General features: G+C 39.5%; 1 protein-coding gene across 11 annotated transcripts in view; it reads left to right on the top strand.

Annotated features, from left to right (window-relative positions):
• The window catches only part of BCL11A (BCL11 transcription factor A), a 123,030-nt gene that overhangs the window by 42,315 nt on the left and 58,780 nt on the right, over window positions 1-21,935 (top strand). Inside the window, exon 1 of one of the 11 annotated variants that reach the window (XM_074286991.1) lies at window positions 10,352-19,998. The exons of the other annotated variants lie outside the window; for them this stretch is intronic. Within the exon in view, the coding sequence (XP_074143092.1) occupies window positions 19,923-19,998 (76 nt within the window). The 5' untranslated portion in view covers window positions 10,352-19,922. Of the gene's footprint in view, window positions 1-10,351; window positions 19,999-21,935 lie in introns of those variants that run through there. 11 annotated transcript variants of the gene reach the window in all.

Here is a 21,935-nt window from a genome sequence, read left to right as displayed (position 1 = left end):
GGCCAAGTTTTCAAACTCCATCCTCCTGTTTGTGCTTGGGTACAATTGAGGCAAGCAGGAAGGAGCATGGAAGTGGAGGGGGCAAAGAGGCGAAAGGGCCAGAGAATTGGAAAGTATGCCTATTGGCATTGAGCTCAGTGTTAGGAGCTTGTTCACTGCTTGTTTATATCAAGGAAGAAAGGTTCCTGGGATTTCTCCCATAGGGCCACCCTTCCCTCTTCCCTTTCCCTCTCCCTCTCCCTGCTTTGGTCACCTTGCCCTCTGGCTCATTTTTACTCACTTCCTTTTCTGTGTTACCAGGAATGAAGCAGAAATCCCCATGTCCATGATCTCACAGTCAGCTAAGTAGCCTGGGAATGTCTCTTTCCAGTCTTCCAAGTCAAGTGATGCTTTTGGGAATAAAAGAAAGAAAGGAAACTTGAATAAGAAAAAGAAGTTAGCAGGAAACCAGAGATAGGATGTTTCAGACCTGTTCTTGCCCATCAGCAATCCCCCTTTATTCAATGCAAACACACACACACACACACACACACACACACACACACACACACACACACTGCCTAAAAGCCCTGGAAATCTCAACTTTAAGCAATAAACAAGAATCAGATATTTAAGCTCAGAATTGTTTATAACCCACTTAACCCCATAATTAATTCTGTAATTCCGTATTTCTATAATTTAGAACAGAGATGGAAATTATTTTTCTATATAATTCAGATCTCTTTCTTATCTAAAGCCAACATGGAATTCTTTGGATACTTGAATTTTCTAAATAATACCTTCAAATTTTTTTTTATACTTAGAAACTTAATTCTGGACTTTGTATAAGAGATTTATGTACTGTAGATTAGGGTATATTATCTTCCTAACTACATTCTAAAGCTTCTTTAGACCCAGTCTTTTTTTTTTTCTGTAGCCCCCTCTAATGCCTAGTAGTGTCCAACACTTCAGATTGCACCTGATAAATATTTGTCTATGAGTATGGTGTGAGCTTTGAATCATATCCCCTGGCTTTGAGGCATCTACAATCTGGGTGTGTATGTCTTCAGAGTAGACACCATCATAAGGCTAGACTAAGGGGTGATCCACCTTGCTCCCTCAGCAGGAGCTCCTTTTCCCCAAAGAAGCACCAAACTACTGGGAGCTTCTTGCTTTTAACTAGGAAAGAGGGTGTGAATGGAAGGGAAAGGGAGGAAAGGGAGAAAAGAAAAGATCCTCAGGGATCAGCAGACAGAGAATCAGGGGATCCCCAGGGGTTGTGTGGGAAGCTAGAGGAATCATCAGCTGAGCTGTGTAAACAGCACAGAGCTCCTGTCTCACAAAAGGGAGTGGATTTCAAAAGGAGGAGTTTTTACCTTCTTTTGGAAAGCTCTGACTGGCTCTCTGTAGGTTAGGTTTAAAAGGTGTTTCTCTCTCTCTCTTTTTGTATGAATCCTTTGATACTTGAGTAGGGAAATCCTCTCTTATCAGCAAAATTCACTGACTCTTACACTGTTTCTCTTTTGGCTGCTCAGTGGAGGGGGAGAGAAAGAGAGAGAGAGAGACAGACAGACGAGGGTTATTTGTACAACTTGGAGCTGTATTATAAGGAGAAAGCACCTGTGTTTAATTCTATTAGATAGCCCAGTCTGTGCTTCCTGCCAGGGTCAGATCATGTACCTGATAGCTGGGCACTACCTAAAAAACAATCTGAGGGTTATGCTAGAATGTCTGGTGGACTTCTGTCAGATCCCTGGGCTGGGGTTGACTGATTTTCTGACTTTGAGATGACTGTCCCCTTTCCAGTTCTTTCTACTCATACTTGAACTCTTAGAGTGGAGGAAAAACTTACTTGGACCATGACTGCGGGGACATTTAGGAAGCAACATAACACATATAGTGGTAAAGAGCATTTGCTTTGGAATCAAGAGTCCCTGTGTTCAAATCTCATCTCTTGGCCTGGTTAATAAGAATGAGGGAGTTATCTCCTAAGGTCTAGCCTGGGAATGTCTCTTTCTACTCTTCCAAGTCAGGTTCTGCATTGGGAAGAAGAAAAAAGGAAATTTGAGTGAGAAAAAGAAGTCAGCAGGAAAGCAGGGATGGGTTGCTATATAACAAATGAGACTGAGGTTAAGAGAGTTGAAATTACTTGTATAAGGCCCAATACAATTTGGTGACAGAACTGGGCCCAAAGTAGGGTTTCTGGACCTGCAGATGTTTTTTAATCTTATTATTAGGCAGAGGTCTCCATGGAAGAATTACTTATCTGAAGATAGTTTAAATGAAAACCCATTCTTAATTTTGGTTTCCCCTGTGTGAGGGGGGTGAATGAGTACTTGTGGAGATGATGGTGTTGAGGCTCCTGTGTGAATCAGTCTTCTAGGACAATGACAACTCTAAGCAGTTTGTGGGGTACTGAGGAAGAGGAAGAATGGCAAATTGAGGGAAGAATAGGATGTGAGAAGCCAAGGCTTTTCAAATATATTCAAGAAAAAAAGGGAGGGGTGTTTAAACTTGGGAGGTATTGGGAGAAAACTCCATCCTAAGCTACTTCAAGGGGTTCTTGCTGGTTACAGGTTAATGTCTTTTTCAGTCGTAGCACTTCCAAAGACCAATGACTTAAGTTATGTAGGACTGTTTAGTGATCAGGACCAGGAATAGCAGAAAGGAGCACACTAATGAAATAAAGATCTGTGAAATGTTGATTACAGAAGGAGCTTAAGTAGTCAGCACTTCTGATTAAGATTAAAAAATTATCTCTGGAATGAATAGGGAGGTTGATTGTTCATTCTCTGCCCTATTATAGCAGAAGTTAATCTAGAACTATTCTAAGATATTGTAATATGAGAAGTAAGAGAAGATGGATCTTAAAGGCAAGTGGTTATTTTATTTAGCTACTGTTTTTTTTTTTTTTTTGGGGGGGGGGCTAGCCCTATGCTGTTATCCTCTTGGAGCTTGCCAAGGGGCTCATCCAAGGAATGTCATGTCACATCCAACAGCTGCTGTTCCACAAGTTATTCCTAGGCTAGCCCAATTCCATAGCTTTAGGAAAAAAACAAACTATGGAATGATGAAAAGTAGGAGGAAGCCTCATATCTAAGCAATTGGTAGTTGCTTCTGACAGCAGCATCTTGAAGATTACTTGTCCATCTTTCACAGAGTTGACTATCATAAGCATGATGAAGATCTGTGAAAAAAAATAGGTAAAGAAAAAAATCTTATAGACTTTGCTTCCTGTGGATTGAGGAGGGGGAGTTCAGATCCTTCATTGAAAGGCTTCTTTTCCCTCTTTTTCCCCCAAACATTGAGTGCAGAACAGTAGTCCCTATTCTCTATTCAGTAATTTTTCTGTTTATCTCTTTGACTCAGCTAGAAGACAAATATTGATTTCCTGGCTGTTGCTGTGAGGTTTGGTCATCAAGATCTCTGATGACAGAGAAAAGTAATAGTGGTAGTAGTGATAATAGCAGAAGCAACAGCAACAGTAATAGCAGTGAGTAGAGCAGCAATAGTAACAGCAGCAGCAACAGTAGCAACAGCAGCAGCAACAGTAGCAACAGCAGCAGCAACAGTAAGTAGCTATATACTATATATGCTATATACTAGGTTTGCAAAGTACTTTATGTATACAACCTTATAAGACAGGAGTTAGTAGCCTCATTTAACAAATGAAGCTCTGAGACAGTTTGTCATTTGCTCATATAACTGTTAGATGTCTGGGGAAGGACTCACACTCAGGTCTTCCTGACACCAATTACAGTACTTTACCGTTTCATCTAGCTTGCCCCATGCATACTTCAATTTTTCATTCTTCTATACCAAATAGAGTAAGCCTTGGATTTTGCATAGCAAATTATATTAAACAAAATTCATATTATCCTCCGCATCAGCACAATGTATTGCAATGGGAGGTGACAAATTCACCTACCCCACCCCTCATTAAAAATGGCTTATCTTTGAAAGCCAGAAGAACTTATCTATAGTTGACTTGAAGTGACGTGGTAACCTACTACACAAAATCTAGGAATACTGAAGCCAAAAGGCACTAGGTTCTCTCCCCTCCCCCAAGCTTGCTTCTCTGTAATATTAGATTGAGTCCTTTTTGATACAACAAAAAAAACTGTTGGTTGGAAGATATGAGTTCAAATTCTATCTTCAAGTGCTTATGACTTGGGTGACTTTTGGGCTAGTTATTTAACTACCTTTGAACCCTTCACCTGTAAAAAGAAGGGATTGGATTAAATGGTCTGGGGGATCCTTCTAGATTAATAGTGGCACAGAAGTTTAGTACTGGTGCAAGGTTTCAAGATTAATTCAGATTTTTTCACTTTAGAGGAAATTATTTAAGAGAGGTTGAATCTCACTCAAGTTTGCATTATTAATTAATAGCAGGATCAAGACTAGAACCCAAGTTTCTTAATTCCTAATTCAATTCTCTTCTAACGTTCCATGCTGCTGCTCTCATCAAGACTAGAAATCATGTATGCATACATAGATACATATGTTCACATATATATTCACACATACATACACATATACATTTATATGGAAAATCATATCTATCTATCTATCTATATATTATATAGGAAGATATACAATGTGCACACATCCACATACAAACTTTCTTTTCTTTTGAAAACTATTGGAGGAAAAACATTTTTTAAAAAGAAAACTATGTTTTGCTGCCCTATTTTAGAAGTCTGGGATTTTCAAGTCATGGATTATGTTGAGACAAATATGTCTGTATGTACTCTTAGAGGACCTGGATTTAAATATTGGCTCTATTATTTATTATTTGTATGATCTTGAATAATAATAACTAATATTTATAGAACCAAAAGTATGCCAGGCACTATATTAATAAGTACTTTACAATCATCTCATCTGATCATCACAATGATCAGATTGATTAATTACCCAATGAAGTAGATGCTGTTATTAGCCGCATTTAACAGATGAGGACATATAACTAGTTAGTATGTGAATCTGAAAATCCAGTACTCTGCCACTCCACCTTTAATGAGTCATAGTCTGTTTTCTTATCTGTGGGGGAAAAAAAGTGGGGTGGATTATATGGTCTTTGAAATCCCTTTTAGCTCTAAATCTATGATCTGGGGACTTTTAAGACCTTTCCTCGAACTCAGAATCCCAAAGGTCTAGCAGTTGTTTCTACATTTGACTCATTTGGGGAGTCACAGAATACTTAAACTTCCTGAAAACAGGTGCATGGCTTTTGGCCCAGACAGTCTCAACTTTTCGCCAGCCTCCCCAACCCCCCTTCATTAAGTCTTCTCTAGTAAAGCAGAAACTTATAGGGCATGCCTACTTGCCTGTTAGTGCATCAAGGATAAGCACAAGATGCTCTTTTTTCTTTTTTAGCAAAGTGATTTTTTTCTCACTTGTCTTACTGTTATCCCCTCCTTTCACCCTTAATAAAAACATAGTCTATATAGGTTTTAGGGGAAAAGATTCAAGACTCTCTTTCACCCCAGCAATATCTAACATTGTATACTACTTCTGTGTCTACTGTATTTTCAAGTTATTACAGCTTTTCTATGACTTGGAAAACAGGTTGACTGAGTGATGATTGTTTTCGTGAAATGGTGCAACATGTAAAGAAATGGTTGTCATTAATAGTGCAGTTATGTAGATTGTAGCTTTTTAAGCCTTCAGTTTCAAATCAGATTAGAGCTCTGTTAACTTAAAATAGCCAAGAAGGGAAAAAAAAAAAAAAGAAGGGGGAAAAAAAAGAACTGTCGGAATCAGAGGAAAATATTAGCATTATGAAACATGTTAACAAGTAGCCATTAGCACTTTATGTCTGCATGAATAGCATCTTTAAGTGTTTTATTGGTAACAAAATAGACTGGATTCACATAGAATGACATTAGTTTTCAAATTGGTAAGTTCTTGTAATTCAAACTTCTCATTGTTAGCACCCGCTGTGGAGTGGTTATTCACCATGTCAAAATGTGCCTAGGGGTGGGAAGGTAGCCTGGGTTCATTGCTTTCAGGTAGGAAGGATCTGCTCCCCTAAAAAGGAACGAGGACAAAAATCTACAGCAGGGGTTCTTAACTTTTTTTGTGTCATAGATCCCTTTGGCAGTCTGGTGAAGTCTTTGACTGCCTACATTTATAATTGAAGGAAATGCTCAATTTAAGTTAGAGGTTGGTGAATATAAAGATGTCATCCCCCCCCCCCCAAGTTCATGGATTCTCTGAAATCCCATTTGAATAATTTCTGGTCATAGATCATGGGAAGAAAATTTGAATGGAAACAGTCTTCTGAAGGAGCTGTACTCTCTCACCTTTCACAGTATTAGAGGGGTGGGAGTTGATTAATATCTTTGCTGATCTGGGCAACTTAGCATGTGTTTAGTCTCCAAAGCTGAAGGAGGAGCACTGAGGGAAGATGAGCTCCTCTGAAATGCTAGTAATGAAAGTAGAATGTTGGTGACCTCAATGAAGCAGTGATGGTTCACAGAAGGAAGGAGACTTAGAATTGTGGCCTTTAAAGACTATGTAAATAAAGGATGTCAGTAACATTGTACTTCTACTCTAGAGCTAACTTTACCTCTGCTGAAGTCTATATGTGGGTCTTAACTGGAGATATCTTGGGGTCTCTTGTTGGGACCAGTCTGTACCTGGTCTTAGCTATGTCTCAGTTTTCTTCTCCTTAATTTACCTAAGACAGAGGTTGACTTTTTCAAAAAGGGTTTATATAATGATTAAGAGAAAGAATGTAAAATGAAATTAAGTATATATTTATAATTGAATACAAAAGGGTCAAGTTATAGAGCACAGGTTTGAAGATCTATTTAACTTAGCTATAACTGGTCAATACAGTTTTCTGAAGTCAGTATTACTGCTTCCCTTTCAATAGCTTGCTGGTCTGTTCCTGACATATGACTCATAGTCATGATGCCTTTCAGAAGACCCCATTATAATCCTCTCCTGTCCTTGCCGTTTCACCTTGCTTTTCTTTTACATTTGATTTTTATTTTATTCTTTTTCTTGATTACATGTAAACAATAATTTTAAACTTTTTTTTAAAAGTTGTATTATAAATTCTCTCTTTCCATTCTTCCTTTCTTCCCTTCTTGAGAAGACAAACAATTTCCCCAGTTGCTTTTCAGTACTAGTGGCCCTATTGACTCCTCTCCATTCACTGAGTTGGATTAGACTAATACCCACTGGATCCAATTACATATTTCACACTCATAACAACTACCAAAGATTGTCTACCCAGTTCTTCTTAAACATCTTTAACAAAATGACTTCATTTATTGTATCGTCAGTGATAGACAAAATTCTGACCATTAGTAAATGGAAGGTTTGGTCAGTAAAACTACTGTGTTCTGGGAATACAAAGGAAAAAAAAAGCAGTCATTTCCCTCAGCAAGCTTGCATTTTTTTCAAGAAAAGATTTCTTCCCAGCTTACTCTTTCCTTTTCAAAACAACCTAGCTTCTGTGTTTAAACTCCTTTCTCAGGTTTCTATTTTTCAAGTATTACCTGAAGGAAAAATAACCTGTCAACATTTGGCCCAAGCCATACAAGTAGAATTAGAGTGTCCTATAGTAAGGCAGTGTAATGAATCTGACAACTCACAGAAAATTTAGAGGCCCAGGGGCTAAGCCTGATCCTGCTGCTGGGAAGTTACTGAATCTCTCTTAGTTTAATTCTAGAATGAGAGTTCACTATCTTTAAGAACCTTTCTAATGTTAAGTTCCTATGTCTCTATGAATAGTGGGAATCAATAGGAAAAGAATTGCCAAGACTTAAATTGTACTTTATAAAGATATATATATATATATATATATATATATATATATATATATATATATATATATACATATATATATATATATATATGTGTGTGTGTGTGTGTGTGTGTGTATGTATATATATATATATATATATATATGTGTATATGTATGAGATGATTTAGACCACAGTTCTCCAAAGAGCATCGTAACATAAGATTGTGGAATCTCAGAGTTGAAAGGCACCTCATATATACATATGTATAATATATACATACAATGTCATATTATTTTAATAAAATACATGTTAACATAACTGTGTATGTGTATATATTTATATATGTATATATTCCATTTTATGCTTTGCTTTATTGATGTTTTATTTTTATATTACATTGCAGATTATTCCCATCCTGTAAGAGATCTCTTGTAACAAAGTTAAACTAATAGCACAGTGCCCTTATCTAAAAGTTCTTAATTTTTTACATGTGTAGCATCTCCCCATCTCAATTAAAAAATATTTAATAGACATGTAGTTTATTTTCCTCTCCTCTCCCATGGCCAAGTGGTGGGGAGGGAAAGATTTCTTGTAACAAATATACATGGTCAAAGCAAAACAAATTCCCTCAGTGGCTGCTTACAAATATACACACATATATATCCCATAACTTCTCTGTAATGGATAGCATGTTTCATCACGAATTCTCAGGAATCATGAACGCTCATTTTTTTTGATCATGGTCCTTTTGGTTCTTATCCAACTTTCAGTTGAAGATCATGCAATGATGGAGAATTCACTAGTGTCAGAGGCTGCTTATTTTATGTTTTGACCTGCTCTTTCAGGTTTTCCCTCTTACATTAAAGAGAAATCTGTCTCTTTGTAATGGGTAGCTCTTGGTCCTACTTATAACCTTCTGGGATCAAGCATAACAGTCCTATGTACATGTAGACAAAGTTCTCCTCTAGGCTTTTTTTGTACAATGTAAACATCTCCAATTCCATCAGCCAACCTTTATTTTGCATGGTTTCAGGCATCCTCACCATTCCTGATCCATCTTCTTTTGAAGCTGTTGAAGCTTGTCAATATTGTGAAAATTGTGGCATTCAGAAATGAGCTCAACAATTTTGTGCCATCTGATCAGGGCAGGTTGATATGAGAATTCCAGTCTTTCTCATTCCAAGCATTATGCTTCTCCCTTCAAAGTAGCCTACAGGTGATAGGTCCACTTTCCTGTGAGGAAGAAGGACAGATAGACCTTGTACCAAAGTTGGATTTCCTTGTCAAAGACAAGTAAGAACCTTTTTGCTGTGGAATCATCGGGAAGGACTGAAATAACATTTAAGAGTATGAGATTAATACACTATCTTCAAGTAACTGAGGACAGTGGTTTTCTTTTATGTGCATCAAGCCCCTTTCCATTTTCCCTCACTTTTCTACACTTCTCTAACCCTGACAAACATGAAAGGGAATCCTTCCAGATTCATGGAGGGCCCCGAGGATGGTGTACAGAAAAGTCCAGGCAGTACACTCAAAGCTGCTGCCACACTGTCAAAGGAGACCCTCAGAGAAACTCAGGTGGCTTCTCGCCAGCCACATCAGACAATTTTTCTGAGTCCCATGCCACGACCAGACTGAGCTGCTCTGGTTTATTATCCTCCTCCCCCTCTTTGTCCTTGTTATTCCTGCTCCTGCCATTGTCAAATCCTCTTTTACACACAGATTTCACATTGTCCCCCTCCTCTTAAAAAGTGGAGGTCCTTTAAAAAACAAAAACAAAACCCAAGGTGGTCCTGTGGAGATGCTACATAACCTTACAGTTGCGTTCCTTTAAAAAATGTGTGTTATGGATGTTTGTTCACAGCAACTGGAAACTCTCCTTGTTGTGTAAATGTCAGATTCTATGTAGTTATTGACTGCACTGTTGGGCCTTTGGGTTGCACTACTGTAGGGAAGGTGGCCCGGAGCGTCGCACTGCGTAATGAAGCCTTTCTCCAGCTTTTCTTGGCAATCAGGGCTTTTCTGCATTTGAGGACCAGTGTGGATATGAGCTGGAGTTCCTTCTACTTTTTATTTATGTAACTTTTTTTGTGTGTGTGTAGAGGGAGGAAGGGTGTGCTGGGGAGAAGGAGCTATGTGTAGACAGCCCTCGGGCAATCAGCATTTTAGGTTGGTTCTTCGAGATGAATAACTACTTAGCTGTTGCTCAGCCACTTTTGTTTGTGAAATAAAGGGCAGTAAGCACCATGACACGAGAGAATTTCAGGTTTATTGTGATTTCTTTTTTGTGTTTGCATCTGTCCTACTCAGTTAGGAGCATTATCCATAACCCTATAGGAACCAACACCGAAGACCATATGATTTTAAAGCTTTAGAAATCTGTGTGTGTAATATGTCTTTTGTGAATTTTTTTTTTTTTGTTCGTTTGCTTTAGAAACTGTAATAATAATCCATAGTAATTATCCCATAGTATGCTGTCCTTTGTTACGGGAGCACTGGATTAGTTTGGAAAACGTGTCCTGTATACAGTTTCAACAGCTTGATTTTGCTCTTCTTGATTCACCCCCTCCTCTTCTCTCTGTCTCTCCACACCCCCCCTTTTTTTTTTTTTTTTTTTTTTTTTTTTTTTTTTTTTTTTTTTGTCTCATGCGATTAGGAAGACAATTTCCACATTTTTGCCATATGTTTTAGAGAGGCCCAGGACTAACAAGGCAGTAGCAGACTTAGGACCCCTAGCTGTTCAGGTGGTGAGCTGGGCTTGTGGAACAGAAACATATTATGCAGAGAACTAGACTGTTGAAACAGCTGCATTTGGAAATATTTTTTCCCTTGCCCACCCTCCTTCCTTCCCTGGATCTTGAGAGGCTCCTAAACTTATCTCAAAATACAGAATCCTATTCCATGTTTTAACTTTTCTGTCCAAAAAGCAGTCTTGGTACTGGGATCGTTGTCCAATTAAGCACTTTGCACACTCTTATAGGAAGGGCAGAGAAAGCCTTTTCCTTATTTTTCTTTTTGTTTTCTTTTATTCTCTGTCTTTCTGTCTCACTGTCTCCCTCTGTCTCTGTCTTTCTGTCTCTGTGTGTGTGTGTGTGTGTACATGTGCATGTGCCTTACTTTGCATTAAGCTGTGCTGAAAGAGCATTTAATCCTTGCCCTTCTGTCTGTTGAGATATTATGTTTTTTTAATAGTGCTTGTTTATGACTAAGGTCAAAGACAGTATTTCAGAACAAAAATTAGAGTTAGTTCATAATTGAGTACATATGTATGTAACTGTTTATTTTTATAGTTTGCTAATTTATTTTTAAACAGCTCAGTTGAGCCAACATGTTTATAGCTCCGTTCATCACATGCCTTACCAGTCAGGGTGTTAAAAGGCACATGCTTTTCAAGAGTTCGGATCCCAAGTTAAATTAGATAATACCATCAGGTAGCAATTTAATTACATTAATTGAATGTTTAGCCTGAAAGGTAGTTTTGCAGAGGCTATAATGAAATAACATTTATAAGTACACATGTATAAATCTCAGTGTTATAGACATTATTTGGGGTTGCTGACAGAAAAATGGAAATATATCAAGGGTTTGGAAGGAGAAATGGGAAATACTCTCATCAGCACTAAAAGCTGTCTTGGCAGTTTAGGAAGATGTTGGTCATGACCATTTCATTATGGAGCTGCCTTCCTCATTAGCACCTTACATGTCCATAAACCAAAGGGACTTCAGTGGAGTTCCTGGCCAGGACTTTTCTCTGAGACAGAATGTCCTCCATGGCCTAATCATGAGGATTTTCCAGAGCTGGATGCATACAAGTAAAATAGCTGGCTACCCTAGAGAAACTGGGCCATGAAAATTGGCACCCCAAATGACCATTTTGAGCCCAAGATTTCCCAAACTGACCCTCTAGTTTGGCTTCACTGTGTGGAAAAATAATGGCCTCCCAGCCCCAGCGGGGATATCCACAGACCAGAAGGGTAGTAGGTTCTCCAAATCGCAGAAGGAAGAAACAGAAAGTAGTTTTTTGCCTTGGTGATCCATTGACATATTTGAACTTCAAAGCCCAGACTATCTGACCCTAGGTTTTCTGAGCTAACTTGGAGAAACCTTGCCCTCATCCAGATTGTCTACCACAAAGATGCTGAGGCATTTGGCTAGGATTTCAAGGTATTTGGGACTCAGGTGTTGTTCCCTCCTCCTCTGTGATTTAGTGTGGCGAGTGTCAAAAGGCAGGCTATGAAAAGGGATTTTGAAGGTACGCTAACAATACTCCCCTGGGTTTGAGTAATGCAGTGTCTCCTTATACCATCTGGTTTTACCTGGGTTTCAAAATATAACTCCAGCCCTCTGCTCCCCCCTCCAACCCTCAAATCAAACTTCACTCGTCCCCTACTGCATCTCTCAAATAAATCAGGTGAATCTGTTATTGCTCCGGGTGTTTACTTGTATACAAATATCACTCAAGTTGTTTTGGCCACCATTATTTTCCGGTGGTTCTCCCCATCACAGCTGTTTCCACTAACATCTGTAATTGGCCTTTCCCTTAGTAGTCAGTCATGAATCACTTAGTTTAAAATTACAGAGGCATATGTGTGATGTGGGGAGTTAAACAGTCACACATCCTCAGATGATGTACTCCTGATCAAACAGGGGCTGGTCTACCACCGCTTCTGGGAAGCAATGGTAGGAGGGACGTAAATTAGCAGAGGTGCACTCAGTGGGAGCAGGAAAACAACTACTTCACTGGCGTATTGATGGAGACTTCAGGGGGTGTGGGGGGGCACAGAGGGGTTGACGGGATAAAGAAGGGTGGGTTAGCACCCATGAAAAGAGCAGAAAGGTTTTCATTCGCTGATGTGGATAAAAATGTTTGTCCAGCTGAAAGCAGTCCCACTCGCTTGATTACCTGATGAGTGATTTCCCCCAAGCTGACAGCTGCTCCGACAGATTTCACCTGCAAGTCCCAACAGAGTGGGGCGTTCTTTTAGGCCTGTTATTACTACCACGGAGGCAAACTTATAAGAATAAGGTTTGGAGATAAAACTTGGAAGCCGTTGACACATATCCGTGCTTTGTATCTCCTTCTATCTTCCTCCAACTACATCCAAATTCTGTGAAATGGAGAGTGGACTGGAGCTCTCCAACCCAAATACCCATTAGGATAGTTAACAGCAATAGTAATTATCAGCCGTGTAAAGTCTTCCATCATGGCATGAGGGTGACCCTGAGTTCTTGAACAGTACGCCAGCAGAGCACAAGTTCTAACAGGTTCCACTGTGCTGGGATGGCTTTGAGTAATGGACTTGGCAAGCACCTGTATGTATGTCTGTCATCCAAAGGCTGGACTGGCTAAGTTGGAAGAATCTCACCACCTGGATGGCTTCGGGGTGATGAATTTTTCAGCCATGGCAGCTCTCAAAGACTGGCTAGCTAGGCTGTGGTTGAATGCTGTTGCATGGGTGGAGGGAGTGTCCACATGAGTGAGTGAGCTGGGATTCTTGAAACATTGACATATTATAGTAATAATTACAATACCGGCAGCACTGCTTAGGAGTTTGTAGCATTTTTTTCACATTATCCATCATGTTTTTTTGTTTCTTGCCTTTGAGATGGGAATAGTAACATCTACCTTGCCTATCAAGAGAAATGGTATAACTGAACACCGAAAGAAGTCAAGTGGATTGCCTGATGTCACACTTTACTTAGGGATGATGCCAGAATTAGGGACTAAATCATCTGGGTTGGGGTTCATTGGTCCATCATTCAGGTTGTCATGGTGGGGGAGCAGGACTAGTAAGACTGTGATAGAGCTCACTCGAAAGAGTAATATTTACTATTTGGGAGATTTTTAGGAGATATTTAGGACAAGTTAGAGTGAAAAGGTTTTCCTTAGAATAAGTAGGTGTAAAATACTAATGGCTTTCTGCCTACTGGAAACAAGCTACTTGAAAATAGAGCTATATACTTTTGATTGTTTAAGAGTTTATCATCATAGTTGCTAAGTACCAATGGAAACATAATGACTTCAAGGAGTTTCCCCTTTCCCTCGTAAATATTCTAGGTGAGCTGTAGTAATTATTCCTAATGGACATGAGTAATAATAGTCATATTTGGTCTTGTTTACTCACTGTGGGGATTTAATGGAAAGAGCATTGACTTTAGGGTCAGAGGACTTGGATTTAAATTCTGTCCCATGGTTTATTATTATTATTATTATTATTATTATTATTATTATTTTACCAGTGTGAACTTGGACAAATCATTTACTCTTTCTAGACCTCAGGTCCTTCATGTATAAAATGAGGGGGCTGAATCAGATGATCTCTGAAGTTCTTTCCAGTTGTAGACTATGTGGAATGAGGATCTGAGTTAGAAAAAAAGTGTGTATACACAATTACTTGCTGTCTTGAGTGGGAGGAAGAGAAAGGGAGAGAAATCTTACAAAAATGACAATTGAAAACTATATTTATATGTTATTAGAAAAAAAGCAAAATACTATTAAGGACCAGAAAATTAAAAAAAAAAAAAAGTAAAACAGAGAAGAGCTTCTCCAAAATGTCTTCCTCCTCCTCTTTCTTCCCCCCAAAGAACAGTATTTTCATTAGATTGATGCTTTGGACATTTTTTTCTCTCTTGTTTTAGGTCAGCTGGGAGAATGTATTTCAAAGAGCATATTAGTATTTAATTGAGCAAAAGAAAAGTATCACAGAGATGGTCTCAGATAGATAAGAATACTAAGATGGAAGTTGAGAAGCTCTTAGAACATGCTAACTTTAAGAGTGGTGGACCCTTCTCAGCTTTTATGACTGGATGCTGAGCTGGATGCAGGAATAAGGGACAGCCAAGACCATTAAGAGGTGATACATCCTGGTTCCTCCATGTATTTGTGCTAGGAGCTCATATTGTTTTCCAGAGGAAAAAAACTGTTTAGAATTAATACAGGGCATTTTTTCTTGCTAACAAGATTGGTTGAGAGTTCTCACAGGGATTTCTATTATGTGTAGGGATCCCTGCTAGGCAAATCTAAGCCAAAAAGGCAACCAGGACGAAGGGGCACAAAGGTAGTTTATTTTGAATATCTTTAAGGACTCTCTGAATATGCTATCCAGAAATATAAGTGCTTTCAGCAAGCAGTGTGAAAAATATCAGTTTTTGTTGTTGTTTTTATTGGATGGTCCCTACATTGAGTATGAGTGTGAATGATTTCATTTTTTTTAAAAAGGTAATAATCGCCAGAATAACTTTCTAGGAGTTTTATTGAACAATAATGATTTTTTAAAATATTCTAAAGATACTGCCTTTTCCATTTGGATTCTGCATTGAACTTAACCTCTGCAGTCTTCCAATTGTTTCCCAAATGTTGTGACTCTCCCTTAGTCATTTGCTAATTGTTTAACCCTGAGCAAGCCATTTAACCTAATATTTATAAGATGAGGGTTTGGTATTCTGTATACTATAAAGTGTCTTCCACCTTTAAATCTACAATCTTAGGATCCTATGTCTCCCATGGTCTTTAGTCTATCTCCTATTTCAGGTACTTACTAATTGGACAAATCATTTAACCTCCCTCTGCCTGTTTGTTCATCTGTAAAAATGAGGATAATTAAAAAACACATTTCTCGGGGTTGTTGTGAGGATCAAATGAGATAATCTTTGTAAATCATTTTGTCACTCTTAAAAGGCCATATAAATGTTCTCTATTATTATTAATTATTATTAAACTATTACCATTGCTATTAATGTAATAATATTACTAATATATTATTACAATATGGCTACACTATTATTATCACTATTGCTCAAATGGTGTCTTGAAAGCCTTGGTCATACTCCCAAAGGGGACAGGATTTGGGGGGTGGTGATAGAAGGATTCTGCCTGATTACAGAAAGAAAAACCACAATCATGGGTATCTGATTGGGACTTTTCAGTTGCCTACAGTCATCTCATAGTGCTTAATAAATGCATGTTGACACATTAATTGAATAGAGTTCTGGATTGAACAAAATACCTCTATAGCTTTCTGATTTTCTCTAAAATCTTGTGATCTTTTTGTTATAATTCACTTGTGATATCCAAGGCAAATCAACTTTTCTGAGCTATGATTTCTTCAAGTAGATTGTGAGAAGGTTGAACCCAAAAGGCTCCTCTCGCCTCCAACTCTATGATCCTATGTTCTCATATCTACTAAGTAGCATTTGAAATGTTTATTCACTAAAGACATTGTCCTGGAATCTGTATAGTTCACCTGCCAAATGGGATGGAGGTTTGTGGTTTGCCCTTAGAGTAAAATAGAAGATCTGAAAATAAGCCTCAACAGTGTCCTGGAAGACCTGGTTTTACCCTAAGTCCACTGTTCTACCCCACTGTTGCCAGTTTCCCTACAGGGAGAGAGTTGGTCAATGGGTCATAAACAATTTTTTTTCCTAATAGATGAAATCTTTAATAAGTCAAAACCAAAGACTTAGAAAAGCAGCATCCTCACCATTTTGCCATGGGTTTCCATTAGAAATCTAATGCCAATATTCCCTTAGATTGGGACTTTTTGACCTCTATTATGTCATAGACCACCATGGGCAGTTCAGTAAAGCTTGTAAGATCCTTTCTCAGAATAATATTCTTAAATGCATAAAACACGGGATTAAAAAGGAAAAAATATATTATGATACAGCTATCAAATTTTTAAAAATGCTAAATTCATAAACCTAAGGTTAAGAACCCTGATTTAGATTTCAATTTCAGAAGAAGGCAAGACTAAGCAAACTTTACCCTACCCTTCATCCGTTCTTGGGGAGTGAGCCAGAAGACTCAAACAATTCTGAGTTCCAGTTTAGTAGAATTGGAGAAGGACCTTTAAGATTATTCAGTCTAACCCTGTCATTTTGTAGTTGCAAAATTCAGAGACTTTAAGTTTCTTGAGGGCAAGAACTGTTTCTTTTGTAGGAAGGACAACTAGAACAGTACTTGACTCATAGAAAGTGTTTAATGAATGTTTGTTGAATTGAATCTGTCATACAAGGCAAATCCTGGAGCTGAACTGGTTAGTCTGGTGTACTAAGTTGAGGTGGCCTGTGTACTATCTTGTCTCTTTCCACCTTAGTCATAAAAAAAGGTTTTATATGACCAAATCCATTAGAACCAATAACTCAGAGAAAGATTTCTCAAATTTTACTGTCAGAAGAAAACATGGAATAAAGTATGAGCAATAACTTTTAATATGAACAGAAGACAAGAGCTAGGGGAGGAGTTAGAATAAGGAAGGACTTGGATCCATAAAAATCCCTATCAGTTTCTGAAGAACAGGTGGTTACAGTTTTGGATTATTAAGGAAAAGGCTTTCTCTATAGGACTGATAATTTCTCCATAAAACTATCTTACCTTTGCCATTTGATTAGGTTCTTTCCCCCCCCCCCTCTACTTATTTTACTTTCTTTTTGTTCTTAACTACTTCTAGCTTTCTGTCTTGGTTTTAGTCTTTGTAACTCAGTAAATCTGGCTTGGATCACTGTGCTTAGCTGAGTTTCACAAGCCAGGCCAATAAACTTCAAGAACATCTACTCATTTAGAAAGACCTGATATCTGATTGTTGCTTTGATAAGCGCCTGTACAAATATTTATAGGATTCTGATAGTCTTCTGAATTACATTATTACAATATACAGAGCTGTCAGATTTCCAGGATTTCTGGTGGGTATGTGGTTCTGTGGAATTAAAGACAGTTTCCAACCCTCCCTCCCCCACCTCCGTTTTCACTCACAGTCCTTGTAGTCTTGAGATTTTGCCCAATGGGACAACCTGAATTGTTCATGAAAAAAAAAAAACCCTGCCTTTTCTTGCCTGTCACCAATAAAGAAAAAAATGAAGGAGACTATGATGGTCTCTTACAAAGCCAGAGAATCCTAGGAAAAACTCTAACGGCATCTTCAGCACTCACTCCCCACCCCCATGGTAAGTGACTCATGCATGAATATTGATAATAAATTTGGTGCTTATGAGAGTTCCTGTTCCTAGCTAACTATGGTCAAGCTTCCAATTCAGAACTTATAAAATAGATCAATTAGAGTAATTGTTCATATTATGAAAGGGTTCTTCCTCCCAAGATCTGAAGTTTTCCTTGAGCATTTAAGTGTTTGTTTACAGATCATTAACCACTTCAAGCCAACCTGTTAGGCGCTGGAGGCCCTTTGGAGATCAATCAAAAATGAAGAAAAAGCATCTTGGAAATGAGTCAGTGAGATGAGAGACTTGGATGCAATTTTTCCAGGTGTTTTTCCTTTGTAGGAATGGAGATATTTGTTGGGTTGGTTCTCTACAGAATGGGAGTGATTTTAATGGGTTTCATAGGTATGAAGCAGGGAAGGACCTAATTTTATTCCCACATTTTATCGATGAGGAAACTGAGGTCCTCAGAGGTAAAGTAACTTGCTAAAGAAGGCAGCCAATGTCTCTGGGACTAAGGACCTGGGTCCAAACTCTGTCTCTGACAACCCCCTTGTCACTTCGGACAAGGCACATGACCTCTCCTTGGTCTTCTGTAAAATGAAGGGCTTAAACTAGCAGACAGAACCCCCAGGCATAGACCTGGGACTCAAACCTCAGTCTTTGGATTTCAGAGCTACTACTTCTTTCCCACTGGCCATCCCCACCAAATTGCCTTCTCCTTAAAAATAGTAGACAGGCTTAAAACGGATAGGTAGGGAGACAGGATTATTTCCCCATTTGACAGCTGAGACACATAAAGGACTTATCTAAGGTCACACGTCTTTTTGAGTTGGGGCACACAACCTGGGCTAAAATCCGGATCCTGAATCTCAAATTGGGAGTCAGCTGTTGAGAACCTTTCAACTCTAACAGCTGCTTTACTGCCCCGGAGCTAATGCCATTAATATTTAGGAATCTCAACTCTGTGTCTGTCTGTTTGTCTCTTTCTCTCTGGCTGTCTTTCTGTTTCTTTGTCTCTGTCTCCTTTCTCTGTCTCTTTCTTGGGTCTATCTTTCTTTATCTCTCTATCTTTCTCTGTGTCTCCGACTCTCTCTTGGGTCTATCTTTCTGCCTGCCTCTTTTTCTATCTCTGTCTCTCTTTTTGTCTGTCTCTGCCTCTGTTTTTCTCTCTCTGTCTCTCTCTCTCTTGGATCTGTCTTTTTGCCCATCTCTATCTTTCTCTGTCTCTCTTTTTGTCCATCTCCATCTCTGTCTTTCTGTCTGTGTTTGTGTCTGTGTGCCTCTGTCTCTCTCTTGGGTCTTTCTATATCTCTCCATCTCTCTCTGTGTCTCTGTCTCTCTTTCTTGGGTCTGTCTTTTTGCCTGTCTTTCTCTGTCTGTCCCTCTTTTTGTCTCTCTGTCTTTGTCTTTCTGTCTGTCTATTTCTGTCTCTGAATCTGTGTGCATCTCTCTCTCTCTGTCTCTCTCTCTCCTTCCCCCCTCTCATCTCGTGATCTAATGGCACTAGAACAGTCTACAAAGTGGGCAGGTGGGGGCAGATGTTCAATCTTTGATCCCTTTAATTGCTTTTATTCTTTATCCCCACCCTAAGAGACTTCCTTCTTCTCCTGGAGCCATCTTTGAGTTATGAAAGTTAATGTATCTACCCTGCAGACCCATCGGGCCTCCTGCCTCCTCACAAGGGCTGGCATTCCTCTGGTGAACTAATTGCAGGAATGCCTTCAATTTTGGCCTCCTCTCCCGAGGGGAGGCCCCTTCCTTTGGCCATGAACCGATGCCTGCTACCGCTGGGCTCAGAGAACAATGACCAGAGAAGGTGGCTTAAGATTTTCCCCTGTCACCTTCCCTTTCCCCACCCTTCCTCAGTCCAGGGGCTTCCCTCTCCGAGTCCCTTCTTATTGCATCAACTCCCCAGGATGCCATGGGGTCACTCAGAAGCCATGCCCATCATAATTTCCTGATGTCTTGGAGTTTTTCCTTTTCTTTTCTTTTTCTGAATGGGGTGGAAAAGCAGGACTCCAAGAGCCCCAAACACCGAAGGCCCAGGGCATGGCCCTGGCATGAATAGCCCTGGCGAGCAGCCCCAGGCAAGCCTGGGCAGAGGACAGAAACTAGGAGAGAGAGCATGGGGAGACTGCAACAGAAGGCTGGCCAGACAGAATTGAGCCCTAAAGTAAACAAGTCTTCTCAGATCAGGAGCTGGCAGGGCAGAGGCTTCCTGTCCTCGCAGGGCGCTGGCAAGAAATGACTGGGCTGGAAGGCACTGCTTTCTGGGGATCTGGAGGACACACTGGACAGTCACTGGGGAACCTGGGTGCTGGTGAGCTTCCAGCTGCCCTCTGCTTTGTGTCTTAACTCATCCCTAAATCATTCCTTCCTTCTTCTCCCTGGCAGAGGGGAATCTCCCTTGTCAGAAAAGGAGGGAAAGAATGTAGGGTGAGGAAAACAGGTGGGGACAGGGCAACTGTGAAAGCAGGTACTTCTTATCCCTCAATGCAAGTCTCCCTCTCCCTCCCTCCTCCTTCTCCTCCTCCTTTTCTTCCTCCTTCTCCTCTGTCTCTTTCTCTATTTCTATCTATCTCTTTGTCTCTGTTTTTGTCTGTCTCTGTCGGTCTCTGTCTCTGTGTATCTCTCTCTGTATGTCTGTCTTTGTCTTTGTCTATTTCTGTCTCTGTGTGTTTCTGTCTGTCTCTGTGTCTCAGTCTCTGTTTCTCTCTGTCTCTCTGTCTCTCTCTCTGCCTCTCTTTCTATTTCTGCCTGTCTGTCTTTCTGTGTATTTCTCAATCTCTTGTCTCTTTCTGTATGTTTCAGTCTCTCTGTCTTTGTCTTTCTGTCTATTTCTGTTTGTATCTATCTCTCCATCTCTGTTTCTGTGTGTCTCTGTCTCTCTGTATATCAGTCTCCCTCTGCCTGTCTTTCTATTTGTCTATCTCTGTCTCTCTCTGTTTCAGTCTATCCGTGTCTCAGTTTCTATGTGTCTGTCTTTCTGTCTCTTGTCTTTTTTTCTATCTGTTTCTCTCTGTGTGTCTCTCTGTATGTGTCTTTGTCTGTCTCTCTGTGTCCCAGTCTCTGTCTTTTTTCCTATTGTGGAAAAAATAAAATTGTGGAGAGAAGTCTGTTCCTCCCCCACTCCTTTCCTAGGTTTTACTCTTTGCAGTGTTTGGGACTCTTAAAGTCCTGCTACTCCATCCCATTGAGAAAAAAAAAAGGGAAAAAAATTCCCAAGACATAAGGAAATTTTTATGGGGGCTCTTAGATCATTTTGCAGTCAATGCAATAACCATTCCCTAGATATTCCCAGCCAATTAAATCTTGCCAGCAGCTCAAATGGGGATAGAAAAAGAAGGGAGGTGTTATGGGGCAGATGGACTTAGGGTGAGAGAATTAGTTTCCCCTGCTGCTAATTTATATCTATTTCACTCCTGATCCCTGGGCTCCCCACCATGACAGTCCTTGGCAAAACTGAAGTAAGGAAAATTGTGTCTTGAGCTTCCTTCTTCTATGGCTTGACCTTTCCTCCTATTAGCCCCTTATCCACTGGAAGACACACTTTTTCTCCCTGTGACCTAGGAAAAGATGCAATAGACCTATATGCCTATTTGCTAACAGATTTGCTTTATATTTTTGGAGGCAGCTCTCAAATTTTAGTGGCCAGATGAACTTCCCATTTTCAAGAAAAGGAGGAGAAAGGCAACCTTGTTTCCATAAGACATTACTAGAGAGAGTATTGATTACCTGGAAGGAGAGAAGTAAGCAAATATAGCTCCTCCTTCAACCCTGTCAGTTTCTCCCCTTTTTGTCTCTGCCCAGAGGATATATATCCCAGGACTTTGGAGCAGGAGCTTGGACAATAGCAATCTGATGAGTTTTAATTTCTCCCTGATGTCTGTGACCCAAGTGCTGTGGACATCTCCACCACTCCCTACCCTATGCTAAAAATGCCTAACAGGGAGACCCAATTCATTTTGTAGTTTTACGTAAGACTGCATTGTAAAGATCATGATGAGATGGCTAAGTACCATGGTGACCTGGTGCTCAAGATTTGGAGTGCCGTGGGTTAATAATGCATTTATTTTTCTTTGAGAAAGATGCATACTTTAATGCTAGTTACATGAGCAGGTACGTTGTACTTAAGAAAAGGGAAACCTGACCTGGAATCCACCCTCTGCCACTTGTCTAACTGTGTGACCATGGGCTAATTGCTTAACTTCTCTGAAACCAAATTTCCTCACTTGCAAAATGAAGATAATTATATAG

Source organism: Sminthopsis crassicaudata, chromosome 2 (assembly GCF_048593235.1).
Source record: "Sminthopsis crassicaudata isolate SCR6 chromosome 2, ASM4859323v1, whole genome shotgun sequence".
Lineage (NCBI taxonomy): Eukaryota > Metazoa > Chordata > Mammalia > Dasyuromorphia > Dasyuridae > Sminthopsis > Sminthopsis crassicaudata.
The sequence above is the reverse complement of the archived record's forward strand: the minus strand, read 5'-3'. Positions and strand labels throughout refer to the sequence as shown.